Consider the following 15,783-nt stretch of genomic DNA (forward strand, 5'->3'; position numbering starts at 1 on the left):
AATCAAATAAAGCCTCTTGCATTGTTTTTCCTTCTCATTCCAAAGTCTTCCTCTCCTAGGACATTTAAACACCTCAAGAACCATTTTGCTATTTCAGTTCTTAGCCTGTCTATGATGATGATCTCATTCTACAAAAATTTCAATTTTCCAAAGCAAGCTTTCTGACATGTAAAGTCAGTTTTTCAACTCAAGTGATTTACAGTAACAACAACAGCAAAACCCTTCACCATTACCCCAATATTGACCTTCTCTAGCCCACTCTTCAACTCCTCTTTTCCCTTAGATCTCTTGGTTATTGTCCCAACACCAGGTTGTGCCTTGTAGCTGGATGTCCTGGCTTCTTATTTTAGAGAATGTTGGTGTATTTAGTGGGTATATTTCACATTTTGTCAATCAGTTACATTGGAAAAGCATTGTGTAACACTCGTTTCAGGAAAATCTCTAACTTTTGGGGTTTTTCATCTGCATGTATGTGTCTGGACTAGATCCAGGAACAAAATTTTGTTGAGACTTGACTGCTTTTGTATAATTTTTTTGTATATGTAAAAAGTTTAAAGAAGTTGTTTAATTGCATCGTGTTATAAATCTTGCCCAGGTCTTATAGATGTTAATCATGTTTTCCCTTTGGAATTCAACTGACTTTTAACCTAGGACCTTCTAATGCTACTAGCTGTCCCCGAAGAGTTCACTTTTCTCATAAATAAGGTTAATAGAGGTTCAGAAAAGGAAGAGGAGGATGCAAACCTATTTTGAGGAAGCCATTTCAGGAACTTAGAGCTCTACTTGTTCTTTTTAACAATCTCTGAAATTTGCAGTTTAATTTTTTTTTTTTCTTTTTATGGTCTCTCTTTTTTTTTTTTATTAAATTCAGTTTTATTGAAATACTTTCACACACCATACAATCATCCATGATATACAATCCACTGTTCACAGTATGATAACATAGTTATGCGTTCATCACCACAATCTATCTCTGAACATTTTCCTTACATCAGAAAGAACCAGAACAAGAACAAAAAATAAAAGTGAAAAAAGAACACCCAAATCATCCCCCCATCCCACCCCATTTGTCCTTTAGTTTTTATCCCCATTCCTCCACTCATCCATACACTAGATAAAGGGGGTGTGATCCACAAGGTCTTCACAATCACGCTGTCACCCCTTGTAATCTACATTATTATATAATTGTCTTCAGGAGTCCAGACTGCTGGGTTGGAGTTTGGTAGTTTCAGGTATTTACTTCTAGCTATTCCAATACATTAAAGCCTAAGAGGTGTTATCTATACAGTGCATAAGAATGTCCACCAGAGTGACCTCTCGACTCCATTTGGAATCTCTCAGCCACTGAAACTATTTCATCTCATTTTGCATCCCCCTTTTGGTCAAGAAGATACTCTCAGTCCCACGATGCCGGGTCCACATTCATCCCCGGGAGTCATATTCTGCATTGCCAGGGAGATTTACACCCCTGGGAGTCAGGTCCCACGTAGGGGGGAGGGCAGCGAGTTCACCTGTCGAGATGGCTCAGTTAGAGAGAGAGAGGGCCACATCTGAGCAACAAAGAGGTACTCAGGGGGAGACTCTTAGGCACCATTACATACAAGTTTAGACTCTCCTTTGTGGTAATGAGCTTCATAAGGGCAAGTCCCATGCTCAAGGGCTCAGCACATCAAACCGCCAGTCCCAATGTTTGTGACAACGTCAACACCAGTCCAGGTGAGGATGTCCAACACATCTGCACCTTCCCCCAGATCCTCGGGGCTGGGGACGGGGAGGCTGTAAATATATTTTTTATTATCTGCCCAAATTACTCTAGGATGTGTCACTATTTCACTCCAGCCTATACTAACCTACCGTATCTCACTTCCTATTCAAAGTTCCATGCAATTGTGGTGTTTGAACAAATCGACTGTAGAGTTGTACCGTTTAGAAAATTTAGATCCTATACCAAATAGATATCTATTCCCTTGGTCTCATATGAAAGTTGAAGTTTTAAAACACAATCAATTTCAACCTTTATCCTTTGGCCTGGCTTGCCCTGTTCTTAACCAGACCTGCTTCATTCATATCACTAATTGAAGTCTGGGCTCTTTTTCAGCTTTTTTTTTTTTTTTGACAGTGGCTGTATGCACTAATACTGACATTCATATCTGCCGAGCTCTAGCTCTGAGTTTCAGATGTCTCAGAGATATGCATTGTTCCAGAGACCAATCAGGTTATACGCTAGGGGATCAGCATCTCAAAGTTTAGAGATAGGCCTTACACTTCAGGGATAGAGTTAACTGCTGTAAGAGCTTACAATCTAGGGACTATTACAATTATTATGTCCATGTTAGGCTATGTTCTAAGATTCAATTCTGAGTTTACACATTGTAGTTAGTCCATATTGGTGAGGCATCATCCCTCTCACCATGTTTTCTCCAGCACTTTTACTCCTATATATATATTTTCCTACAATTTTATAGAGTTATATTCACATACCATACATTTATCCACAGTGTACAATCATTTGTTCATGGTATCATCATAAAGTTGTACATTTATCACCACAATCAGCACTTGAACATACTGATTACTATAAGAAAAATTGTTTTGTTTTTTTTTTTTTTAGCAATAAGAAAAAATGATAAAAGGAAAAATAACATGTCATACAATACAATATACTACTAAGGACAGCAAATAACACCACTACCAAGAATCCCATATTACTCCCCTATATCCCCCTCTCATATACATTTAGCATTGGCATATTGCCTTTGTTACATTTAATGGAGGTATATTACAATGTTACTGTTGACCATAGACTCCAGTTTGCTTTGATTATGTTTTTTCCTGAATACCATCCCTTTTTCAAATTTCTACATGGTTGTCATTCATTTGCTTTCCCACATGCAAAAACATTTTTATATTTGTGTATTTAGTAACAGTCATTGGCCACTCCAGTTTTTGCCACGTTATACAGTCCCAGTCTTTATCATCTATCTTTACCTCTGGTGTCATACATTCTCCTATCCCACTTCTTTCAGCTTTACTCACAGACATCTTTGTTCAGTGTACTTACAATACCGTGCTACCATCACACAGTATTATGCTATCTATTTCTGGATCTATGCAATCAATCCTAAACATTCTGTAGTCCTTCAGCATCAAATGGCTGATCTCTGCCCTCTTTCTATCTCCTGGTCACCTGTGTTGTCAGCTTTTAACTCCCAAAGTTTGTTCATTAATGTCTGTTCATATTAGTGAGACCATACAGAATCTGTCCTTTTGTTTCTGGCTAACTTCACTCAACATAATGTCCTCAAGGTTCATCCACATTATTACATGATCCATGTCTTTGTTCTGTCTTACAGCTGCATAATATTCCATCATGTGTATATACCACAGGTTGTTTATCCACTCGTCCTTTGATGGACATTTGGGCTGTTTCCATCTCTTGGCAATTGTGAATAATGCTGCAATAAACATTGGTTTACAAATGTCTGTTTGTGTCTTAAGTTTCAGTTACTCTGAGTATATACCCAGCAATGGAATAGCTGGGTCATATGGCAAATCTATATTTAGCTTCCTGAGGAACCTCTATACTGTCTTCCAGAGTGGTTGCACCATTCTACATTCCCACCAACAATGAATAAGTGTGCCTCTTTCTCCACATCCTCTCCAGCACTTGTCATTTTCTGTTTTTTGGATAATGGCCATTCTGGTAGGTGTGAGATGATATCTCATTGTGGTTTTGATTTGCATTTCCTTAATAGCCAGTGAAGTTGAGCATTATTTCATATGCTTTTGAGCCATTTGTATTTCCTCTTCAGAAAAATGTCTGTTCATGTCTTTTGCCCATTTTTTGATTGGATTGTTTGTCTTTCTGTTATTGAGATGCAGGATTCCTTTATATATTCGGGATATTAAACCCTTATCTGATATGTGGTTTCCAAATATCGTCTCCCATTGTGTAGGTTGCCTTTTTACTTTTCTGACAAAGTCCTTTGATGTACCAAAGTGTTTAATTTTGAGGAGATCCCATTTATCTATTTGTTCTTTGGTTGCTCGTGCCTTGTGTGTGAGGTCTAAGAAACCACCTCCTTTCACAAGATCTTTAAGATATTGCCCTACATTTTCTTCTAAGAGTTTTATGGTCTTGGTGTTGTTTAGGTCTTTGATCCACTTTGAGTTAATTTTGGTATAAGGTGTGAGATGGACATCATCTTTCATTCTTTTGGAAATGGATATCCAGTTCTCCAAACACCATTTATTGAACAGGCTGCTCTTTCCCAGTTGCTTCGGCTTCACTGCCTTATCAAAGATCAGTTGTCCATATATGTAAGGGTCTACTTCTGAACACTCAATTCGATTCCATTGATCAGTATATCTGTCCTTATGCCAGTACCATGCTGTTTTGAGCACTGTAGCTTTGTAATATGCTTCAAAGTCAGGTAGTGTGAGACCTCCCACTTCATTCCTCTTTCTCAAGACATTTTTGGCTATTCGGGGCACCTTACCCTTCCAAATAAATTTAGTTATTGGTTTTTCTGTTTCTGTAAAGTAAGTTGTTGGGATTTGAATTGGTATTGCATTGAATCTGTAAATCAGTTTAGGTAAAATTGCCATCTTAACTATATTTAGTCTTCCAATCCATGAACATGGTATGTTCTTCCATTTTTTCAGGTCTTGTTCAATTTCTTTTAGCAGTTTCTTATAGTTTTCTATGTAAAGGTCTTTTGTGTCCTTGGTTAAGTTTATTCCTAAATACTTGATTCTTTTGGTTGCTATTGTAAATGGGATTTTTTTCTTGATTTCCTCCTCTTGTTGCACATTACTTGTGTATAGGAACACTACAGATTTTTGCATGTTGATCTTGTAGCCTGCTACTTTGCTGTATTCATTGACTAGTTCTAGTAGCTTTGCTGTAGATTTTTCTGGATTTCCTACATATAGAATCATGTCATCTGCAAATAGTGAAAGTTTTACTTCTTCCTCTCCAATTTGGATGCCTTTTATTTCTTTTTCTTGCCTAATTGCTCTAGCTAGAACTTCCAGCACAATGTTGAATAACAATGGTGATAGTGGGCAACCCTGTCTTGTTCCTGATCTTAGAGGAAAAGCTTTCAGTCTCTCCCCATTGAGTGTGATGTTAGCTGTGAGTTTTTCATATATTGCCTTTATCATATTGAAAAAGTTCCCTTCTATTCCTATCCTTTGAAGTGTTTTCATCAGGAAAGGATGTTGAATTTTGTCAAATGCCTTTTCTGCATCAATCGAGATGATCATGTGGTTCTTCTGCTTTGATTTATTGATGTGGTGTATTACATTAATTGATTTTCTTGTGTTGAACCAGCCTTGCATACCTGGAATAAATCCCACCTGGTAGTGGTGTATAATTCTTTTAATGTGCTGCTGGATTCGATTTGCGAGTATTTTGTTGAGGATTTTTGCGTCTATATTCATTAAAGAAATTGGTCTATAATTTTCTTATTTTGTATTATCTTTGCCTGGTTTTGGTATTAGGGTGATGATGGCTTCATAGAAAGAGTTAGGTAGCTTTCCCTCTTCTTCAATTTTTTTGAAGAGATTGAGCAGGATTGGTACTAATTCGTTCTTGAATGCTTGCTAGAATTCACATGTGAAACCATCTGGTCCTGGGCTTTTCCTTTTTGGGAGCTTTTTGATGACTGACTCAATCTCTTTACTTGTGTTTGGTTTGTTGAGGTCATCTATTTCTTGTTGAGTTAATGTTGGTTGTTTATGCTTTTCTAGGAAGTTGTCCATTTCATCTAAGTTGTCTAGTTTATTAGCATATAGTTGCTCATAGTATGTTCTTATTATCTCCTTAATTTCTGCAGGGTCAGTAGTTATATTTCCTTTCCCATTTCTGATTGCATTTATTTGCATCTGCTCTCTCTTTTTTTTTTTGTTAGCCTAGCCAGTGGTCCATCGATTTTATTGATTTTCTCAAAGAACCAACTTCTAGTTTTGTTGATTCTCTCTATTGTTTTCCTGTTCTCAATTGCATTTATTTCTGCTCTAATCTTTGTTATTTCTTCCCTTCTGCTTGCTTTGGGGTTAGTTTGCTGTTCTTTCTCTAATTCCTCCAGGTGAGCAGTTAACTCTTCAATTTTTGCTCTCTCTTCTCTTTTAATATAGGCATTTAGGGCAATAAATTTCCCTCTCAGCACCGCCCTTTGCTGCATCCCATAAGTTTTGATAAGTTGTGTTTTCATTGTCATTTGCCTCGAGGTATTTACTAATTTCTCTTGTAATTTCTTCCTTTACCCACTGGTTTTCTAAGAGGGTGTTGTTTAGCCTCCATATGTTTGTGAATTTTATGACCTTCTGCCTTTTATTTATTTCCAACTTCATTCCATTGTGGTCTGGGAAAGTGTTTTGTATCATATCAATATTTTTAAATTTGTTGAGACTTGCTTTGTGACCCAACATGTGGTCTATCCTAGAGAATGTTCCATGAGCACTTGAGAAAAAAGTGTATCCTGCTGTTGTTGGATGTAGTGTTCTATAAATATCTGTCAAGTCTAGTTCATTTATCATACAATTCAATGTCTCTGTTTCTTTAGTGATCCTCTGTCTAGATGTTCTATCCATTGATGAGAGTGGTGTATTGAAGTCTCCAACTATTATTGTAGAGGTATCTATTTCTCCTTTCAGTGATCACAGTGTTTGCCTCATGAATTTTGGGGCATTCTGGTTTGGTGCATAAATATTTATGACTGTTACATTTTCTTGATGAATTGACCCTTTTATTAATATATAGTGTCCTTCTTTGTCTCTTTTAATTGTTTCGCTTTTGAAGTCTAACTTGTCTGATATTAATATAGCTACTCCCGCTTTTTTCTGGTTATTGTTTGCATGAAATATCTTTTTCCAACCTTTCACTTTCAGTCTATGTTTGTCCTTGTGTCTAAAGTGAGTTTCTTGTAGACAGCATATAGATGGGTCCTGTTTTTTAATCCATTCTGTCAGTCTGTGTCTTTTTATTGGGAAGTTTAATCCATTTACATTTAGTGTTATTACTGTAAGGGCAGTACTTTCTACTACCATTTTGTTTTTTGGAATTTATATGTCATATCTTATTTTTTCCTCTCCTTTTACCTTTCCTGATAATCTTCATTTCTGCACTCTTCTCCAACTCTCTCTCTCCTGTCTTTTCCTATCAGCCTGTAGCACTCCCTTTAGTATTTCTTTTAGTGCCGGTCTCTTATTCACAAACTCTCTCAGTGTCTGCTTGTCTGAAAATGTTTTAATCTCTCCCTCATTTTTGAAGGAAAGTTTTGCTGGATATAGAATTCTTGGTTGGCAGTTTTTCTCTTTCAGTATCTTAAATATATCATGCCACTGTCTTCTTGCCTCCATGGTTTCTGCAGAGAAATCTGTACATAGTCTTATTGACCTTCCCTTGTATGTGATGGATTACTTTTCTCTTGCTGCTTTCAGAATCCTCTCTTTGTCTTTGACATTGGACAGTCTGACCAGTAAGTGTCTTGGAGTAGGTCTATTGGGATCTATTCTATTTTGGGTACGTTGTACTTCTTGAATCTCTAATTTTCTGTCTTTTATAAGAGTTGGGAAATTTTCAGTGAATATGTCTCCTATTACTCTTTCTGCCCCTTTTCCACTCTCTTCTCCTTCTGGGATACCCATAACACGTATATTTGTGTGTTTCATGTTGTCACTCATCTCCCTGAGACCCTGCCCATATTTTTCCATTTTTTTTGCCATCTGTTCTTTTGTGTGTATGAATTCAAATGACCTGTCTTCCAGTTCACTGATCCTTTCTTCTTCCTGTTCAGATCTACTGTTGTGTCCCTCCATTATATTTTTCATCTCCTCCATTGTGGCCTTCATTCCCATGAGTTCTGCTGTTTGTTTTTTTAAGTTTATGAATTCTTCTTTATGGTCAGCCAGTGTCTTCTTTATATCCTTCAGATCTTTTGCTGTATCTTCCTTCATTTCATCAAATTTATTTAGCATTAGTTGCCTCCACTCCTGTGTCTCAGCTGAGCTATTAGTTTGTTCCTTTGGCTGGTCCATGTTTTCGTGTTTCCTGGTATGGCTTGTTATCTTAAGTTGTCTAGGCATCTGATTTTCTTGACTAATTTATTTTGGAGCTTGTTTTCTGTCTTTCACCTAGTGGTTTTCTTGTTGGTTGGCTTTGTTCTCTGGCCTCTGTTATTCAGTTCAACTTATTCTAGACCTCTAACTTAGGTTCTGTTTAGTTGATCAGAATTTTTACCCTCTTGTTTTTTCTGTTTCTTGCTCTGCCTCTATGTAACCTTTTTGTGAGTGGGTCTCCTCAGATATGGTCGACCCTAGTCAGATTTTCCAATCAGTCTAGTGAGGCCCAGGTCTCATTGGGAGGGTATGGAGTTTTCCTGAGAATGAGACCCTCCTATGAGGCCTTTAGAATTGGTGCTTTTCCTCTCCTGTCCAGCAGGTGGCGCTGGCCAGCCTGCAGCTCCCCCACCAGTGTAAGGAGGTATGGAGCCTTTAGTTCTCCTGGTGACTCTGAGCCTGTCAGGGGCGTGGCTGACTGAAGCCGGAATCTGAATTCCAGCCCCTGGGGTCTGAATTCCCAGAAGGAGGACTGCCAGTTGAGCTGGACCTCCCTCCATTCTCCCAATCCTCAGAACTCCAGTTGTCTCTCAGGGGCACTATTCCCTTCTCCTCTCTCCTCTTTGGGGCCTCTCCAGGTAGATTCCTTGGTCAGCCTGAGTTGCCAATTAAAGACGGGGGTGGAGGCCTTCAGTAGTGAATACAGAATTCAAAGACACTGTGGGTACTCTGTCTTCCCCAAGCCCAGCCTAGTCCCTCAATCTGGGCTTTCCGATAGAAAATAACCACATATATTACTTTTAGATTTAAAAAAAAAAAAAAAAGTAGAGAAGAAATCAAGAAAAAGAAAAAAGGGGTAAAAAAAAAAAAAAAAGAAAAGAGTCTCTTTTAAAAGTCTTTCCCCAGCCTGGAAGTTTTGTCAGTGTCAGAATAGAGCATTTAAAGATATGCTTTGGGCTATTGTCTGATAATTACTCTCCAACCACTTCAGTTCCACCCCTGCGGGGGGCTATTGAAATGCAAAAAGATAAGGGATCAGTGAGAAGTCAGAAGGGACAAAATGTAGGGGAAAAAAAATGGCTTTTTTGGATTTTGGGAATGGGTGCCCGCTTTTACATGCCCCCACTTCTCGGAGCCCAGCCCTTCTTTAGCACTCCAGCTCACAAAGTTAGTTAATTAATTTGTTAATTAATTCTGCAGTTGAGGCTGGGATGAGCCTCCCTTCTTGCCCTCAGCAGATTGCTGTTTTTCTGGTCTGTGAGGTCTGGGTGGGGAGGGGCGCCAGACCTCTGGTCCAGGAAACTTACAGTGTTCGGTGTGATCTCAGCTTTTGCTCCAATTCCAAACTTGTGTCCAATGTGTGACTGGTTACTGGAGACCCCCAAAACACTGTTTCATATAGTTCTTGGGTAATTGCCAGCTGCTCTAGGGGAGAGACGAAATTCTGCTCCTCACCGCTCCGCCATCTTGCCTGCAGTTTAATTTTTAAGTCCCAAGGAAAGTATCCAATTATTTTTGACTAAAATTCTCTTTTTTCATCGGATTCCTATGACTTTAATTTTATGATGTACTGATTGACTTCAATCATAAAACAATGCAAAATTCCATATATGTATGTTTTTCCTTTGTCCATTTAAAAAATTAGGTAGACATGGGTAGAAGAACTTGAGCGGCTTTAAAGAGCTGAAAATAAACCTTTGGAAGGGGCCAACCACAGATGGAAATAAAAAGTTTATTGAGGACTTCTATGCAGAAATTGGCCTCCTTTCAACCCACTATCAAGAGAATAGCCACAAGTTTGGAGAGCTGCTGCTGTTTAATACTACAAATTTTATCACTCAAAACTTTGAAACAGTAATTCTCTTTCATGGGAGTCTTTGGTAAAATACTAATCAGAAGTCTCTTATTTTATTGAATTCCCTCCAACGTAAATGTTTTATTGTTTAAATTAGCAGGATTTTTTTTTTTTTTAAGCTTTGTAGGTCTCAGACCCCTTTGATAATCGGCTGAGAGCAGTGGTCCCTCTCTCCAGGAAAATGCACATACACATATACACGCCAAATGTAGTATAACATTTCGGGGAATTCAAGGATCATTGAACATATCTGAAGATGCATTAAAATGTTTCAAAGAGCTCTGTGGCAGCCATTGTGCTTTTTACCTAGCAAACTGCTAACATGCTTTTTTGAACAAAACCTCTTTTGAGAAGGATAAGTTGTGTCAGATGCTTTTGGGATCAAGGTGTAAAGTAAACAAATGAACAGAAAATAAGCAAAATGAATGAATAAAGTCAGGCATGTGCATAAATCTCTCCAGACACATAGTCACCTGCAGGTAAAAAGGATTGCAATTATAACGGTACTTTACCAACCTGCGGTAAGCTAATCATGTGGATGAGGTAATATATCAATCTGCATATTGTTAAACCAGACTAAAAAATATCCAGTTTTATCTAATTAAATTATCTTATCATTATCAGTATTTTTTTAAAAATCCTTGATATATTCCAGCATTTCTGTATTCCTTCGGAGTTGATTTTTACCTAGAGAAATTATGATATACTTTCATGGTGTCTCTGTAGCACATTAAACATAAAAATTAAGAAAAATACCCTTGTTATTTAAGTTCCTGTATCTCAGAGAAGATAGCCATGTTGCTGTTTAACGTCTTTATTTATTAGCTTTCAGTTGCCTCTAAACATTTTCAATTTCTTTTGAATTTGTTGTTTTATAATTACATTTCTCTCCAAAGTTGGGAATGTCAGTAGCTCTATATATTTTATAAAAATGCATTAAGGACCTTAAGTTCCTTTAAAGTAAGATATAACATATGTCAGTGGGTGCTGAGCGCATGTCAATATTTCATTTAACTCAACCAGCATGATGACAAAGCCGCTTCAAAACAGAGGGATCTGTATCTGTATTCACAGCTATATCTATCTATCTATTTGTCTATCTATCTATATTTGTTTATAAATTTAAATTTTGGTACAAGTCCTGAGTGAGATCAAATTTTTCTCTATCAATTTTTTTAATTTTCAGAGTTTATTCATATTAAACACTCAGCATGCTCAAGCTTTCTAATAATAAGATGGATATGTTTTGTTCAAGTATCTTTAGGCCATGGCTCTAAAACTTTAGCATGCTTCAGACTCAGCTGCAGGGCTTGTTAAAACAGACTGATAGGTTCCATCCCCAGGGTTTCTGTATACCTGGAGTGGGACCTGGGAATTTGCATTTCTAACAATTTCCAGTTGGTCCTGCCACTCCAGGGTTCACATTTCAAAAATTACTGGTTTAAGCATAGGATCAAGTGAGGGCAGTGGGGAGTATCAGTTAACCCCCAAGTTATTCCATGCAGCCTCTGATTGCCTCTCTAATCACCTCTCCTGTGTTATTCCCATTTCCTCCTATCCCCCTCTGTACACACAAGATCATGTGTACCTGTGGTTTCAGCTGCCAGCTCTCTATTGCTGCCATCTCAGCTGCACTCTACTGGTGCACCCTATATTTGAACATCTCAAATCCATAATAAACGTAAATCTCCCAGGGTCTTTCCTACAGAGACCCTGGCCTCCCTTCTCATTTGTCCTATTTCTGTCAGTGATTTCACTGTGAGCCAGGACGAGAATCCTCTAAATCAATGTGTTATAAATTAGACCACTTTTTTAGTGCTGATTATTGGTAGAGCCTCCCTTATTAGATTTTTAATTTCTTAAAATTTGGAATCATAACTTTTTTTTTTTTCCATTTTCAGTCTGCCAGTTCCGTAGTCTGTTCTTTTGCTGATGTGTCCTTAATTCTCTGTAAGAAAGAAAAGCTTCAGAGACCCTAAGGAGATTTGGGGGGCTGAAAGTAATACTAAATCAGGAAAGAAAGTTAGTCCTGGCAAATCCCTTTGGAGAGTGGTTTCAGTAGAATAGTGGTTCAGAATCCAGGCTTTTGGGGGTTAGGACCAAAATAGGTAAATGGGAATTGGAGGCAGGAGATATGAAACACAGGCTTCAGCAGTTTGTTAGAGCAAGGGAGGGGAGATGAAGAAAATTATCAGATGTATCAAGATCAGTTGAGGGATTTATTGTTTAAAGAGGGAATCATTTGAAAGCAGAAGATTTGATGAGTTTAAGAATGGAGGAGTGGATTCTAATAATTTATAGAAATAAAATTATAAAGGAAGAAAAGGAGAAAGACTATAATCCAGAGATTAGATGAAGTGGTTGGCTCTGGAGAGGACAGAGATCTTTTTTTCTAAGACTAGAGGAAAGAATGAGGGTCTCATATCTGGGTACCTTGAGCTCAACTTTTAGAGGGAAAATTGGGGCTCTTCAAGACAAGTGAAAATCTTCGAGAGAATGCCACGATTGATAAGCACAGAGCCTGCCAGGTCAGTGTTAGGCAGCATAATTCTGCTATGGGCAAGGTTGGCATTGTTTTTCTTCCTTCTTGTCTACTTCTCTGCAGCTCAGGTAGAGTGGAGAAGGCTGAGGGTGGAGAGAATCTCAGAATATCTCCATGCAGATAAATGGCCCATTGTAGTAGATGCGACTCTATTTCCAAGATGTGACACCGCGTGTGGATGACCTCTCGTTATTTTTAGTTGCTAAAGTTTAGTCTGACCAGTAGATGAAGCTTGATCGTTCCTCTCCTGTGCAAATGCCCTACCCCTATATGGAGAACAGAGTTGCAAATGGCACCCCAGCTGCCACTAGTTCCTGAGCTTTACAAAAGAAAGAGATCCCAAGAAGGAAGCAAACTCCCAAGTTGTATCCATTATGAATGTTTAATGAAATAATTGAAAACCTTCTGGGAATTTTTTGTGGGAGTTCTAAGTGAAGTAAACAATTTTAAAGAGAGCCCCCATTTCTGTTTCTAGTGAAAAATTTAGTTTGGTCTTTTCACTAGTTCTTTGTTTAGGAAAAGATGCTAACCCTGAGAAATAGGTGATGTGGTAGAATGTCAAGTGAGGGAAGTCCCTCAGGTTATACAAAAGGAGCCATGAGGACGTGTGTGTCTCTTTCCAGGATCATGAAACCTCCTTCCCCAGGGCCCTCTCGGCTCAGAGGCTCTCCCCAAGGTGGTGCTTCCTAGATGGTGAGTGTTTCTGTATTTCACAGAGGGTTGGGATAAGTGCAGCAGGGCAAGACATTTCTTCAGAGTGGATTTTAATTTTCCAAAGGATTTTTCAGAAATCATATGCATGGCTCCACCTGATTGGTATTTGCATCTCAAACAATGTGGATTTGCTGGAAGTCCCAGCACATTTTCCCCGAGGTCATTTCCCTCAGAGCAAGTTGGTTAACCCTGGCTAAACGTCTCACTGTTAAATTACTCAAGCTGACATTTCCCTTCCATTATCCACTCTTGTTCTAAAACTTGCTGATTGCCTATCTTAAATTCAGGCCAGTGGATGAATTTTATACACACGGGATTGGTACTCATTTGTATGTTGTTGCATACTATGGAACTTTCCATATTATTTTCATGAGACCTTCATTTCAGTATGATCTGAACATTTTTTAAAGGGTACAAAATGGCAGTTGCATTCAAATCTGGTCTGCTGAGCATGGCACATTGAATGCATAATAAGTTGGTTATCTTCCTATTGGTTAGTGAGTCCATTTTCCATCTCAAGCAGTCTCTCTCTTGTCTATGCAGAGACATGGCTTTCATTGTTTCTCTTGTTTGTCTGTGTGTGTATCTGAGAGGATATGAATGCAGATAGGAGTGGGACAGGATGTGTGAGTATGTAAGCAGTTTTATGAAGATGGACGCTTGTATCTATATAAAATCTAACCCACATAAATCATGATGCAGGTTTTTAAAATGGCTTATCAACTGCCCCTGAAGATAATTGACATTGCTTTTCCTTCAGCTACCTTATTCAGTAGCAATTAGGACCACTATTATTAGTTGTTTCTGATCCACAGAGGAGGAACTTATATTGAAGGAAATTATGAAAGTATTTCTATCAATTATTCTGTTTTTTATATATAGTCTTGTAAAAAATACACCTGTGAATAACGGTCTCTTAACCCAGACATTAGTTTCACCCTATAAAGTGTTTCTTTTAAAAACCTTTGTTTAAATTGTGATTACAGTCATGGTTAAAAGACTAAAGTACAGTGAGTTTTTCCTGGGCAGATTTTACACCACTGTTGCCTTTTAGAAGGCAGCGATCATGACTGTCGTGTTTCTTAGCACAATTCCCTTCAGAAAGAAGTTCCTCATTAAATATTTATGATTTTTGAGTGATTACCTGCACTTTGAATTTTCTTCTCTAGTGCTATGCTCTTTTTAGAAAATCTATTTATAATATTTTGGGCTCTGTTAGATAGATTTAAGTGAGGAAGAACATAATTCTTTTTAATACTGAGAATAATCAAAATAGTTTCTAAGAAACCTAAAGTTTGTAATTTAACTTTTTTTTTTCCTCAAACCACAGATAGAGCCCCATTCCTTTTAGGAATGCTTAAATAATGATTTTTTTGCTAGTTTAACTTCCTTCAGGCATGCCTCTAGGGATATGGTTTGAAAGTGAAATGAGCCCAGATGTGATCTCTGGCTCTCTGCACCTTCAAGCTGTTTTCCAAAATGAGAATCACTTCTCCAGGAAGTCTTTCTAACTACAAGCTTCTTCTAGCTTTATTTACTTAATAAACATCCTATTGCATCCAAACCCTGTTTTAAATCCTGTGCTTATTTCTGGAGACATAAAAGAAACACAGACATTTACTGAGGCAGATATCTTGTCTCTTAGTTATCTGTAAAGGTAGTTTCCTTAAGAAGTTTGGATAAAATTTATCTATGCATAGAGTTAGGAGCAATGCATTCTGTCTGGTTTAGGGAAGTTGGGACTGAGGAAGGTTTCATAGAGGAGGAAACATTTGAGTAGATCCTTAAAAGACAAGGAAGTGTTAGTTAGCCATGGGGAAGGGCTTTCTAAGCAGTAGGAAGGGCAGAGGCAAAGGGCATGGAAGTTCTGAAATTTTCTTACTAGGTTTAGAGTCTGGCTGATAGTCCAGCATGGCTGTGACTTCAGGCTTCTTGGTAGCATAGTGGAAGACTGTAAATTTGATGCCAGATCAAAGAACATTCTGAATGTCATATGGATTTTTTTTTTCCCCTAGCAACTTCTGCTGATCGCTTTTATCGAATAGACAGAGCTCAGGTAAGTCTTCTTTGACCTGCTTGTAGAAGTGGAATGTTCCCAAGTAATTATACTTTATTTGTACCTAATACCATCAATTTTTTTTCCAACAAAAACACTGAAACATTCACAGATTTTGAAATGATATTAAAAGCCTAAGCTGTAGACCTTTAATTTGTTTTCAGGTGTTTTAATATCTTTGAACTCAGGATAATATAACTGGGCCTGGCAGATGAGTAGAGAAAATAACTAGGCTTGCAAACATTTATCATCAGCCCACACTACAAATTTTCATTCATACTGGCACATTTACTGCTTCCTAGCCAAATAATATGCCTTTGTAAGTTCATTTTTAGTTAGCAAGTTTGAGATCATAAGTGCATATCTGAGCTAGTTTCAGTTCATCAATTCCAAGAGTTCAGTAATGAGGGAAAAAAAATGTTCCCACTGTGAATTGTCCTGGGAAAATTGTACAGTGTTGAATCCAGTAATAAAACCATTTGTTAACCATGCCACTTATCTTTGACCAGATCCTGGGGGTGGAATTCCAGGTTCTTTTACTCATTCTGAACC

At 37.9% G+C, this 15,783-nt stretch overlaps 1 protein-coding gene across 1 annotated transcript in view; it reads left to right on the forward strand.

Moving 5' to 3' along the window:
* DGKI (diacylglycerol kinase iota) overlaps positions 1-15,783 on the forward strand; it is a 538,644-nt gene that overhangs the window by 408,969 nt on the left and 113,892 nt on the right. The window contains 2 exon segments of the mRNA XM_037836080.1: positions 13,085-13,154; positions 15,191-15,231. Of these exon segments, the coding sequence (XP_037692008.1) occupies positions 13,085-13,154; positions 15,191-15,231 (111 nt within the window).

This window comes from Choloepus didactylus, chromosome 5 (assembly GCF_015220235.1).
Source record: "Choloepus didactylus isolate mChoDid1 chromosome 5, mChoDid1.pri, whole genome shotgun sequence".
NCBI lineage: Eukaryota > Metazoa > Chordata > Mammalia > Pilosa > Megalonychidae > Choloepus > Choloepus didactylus.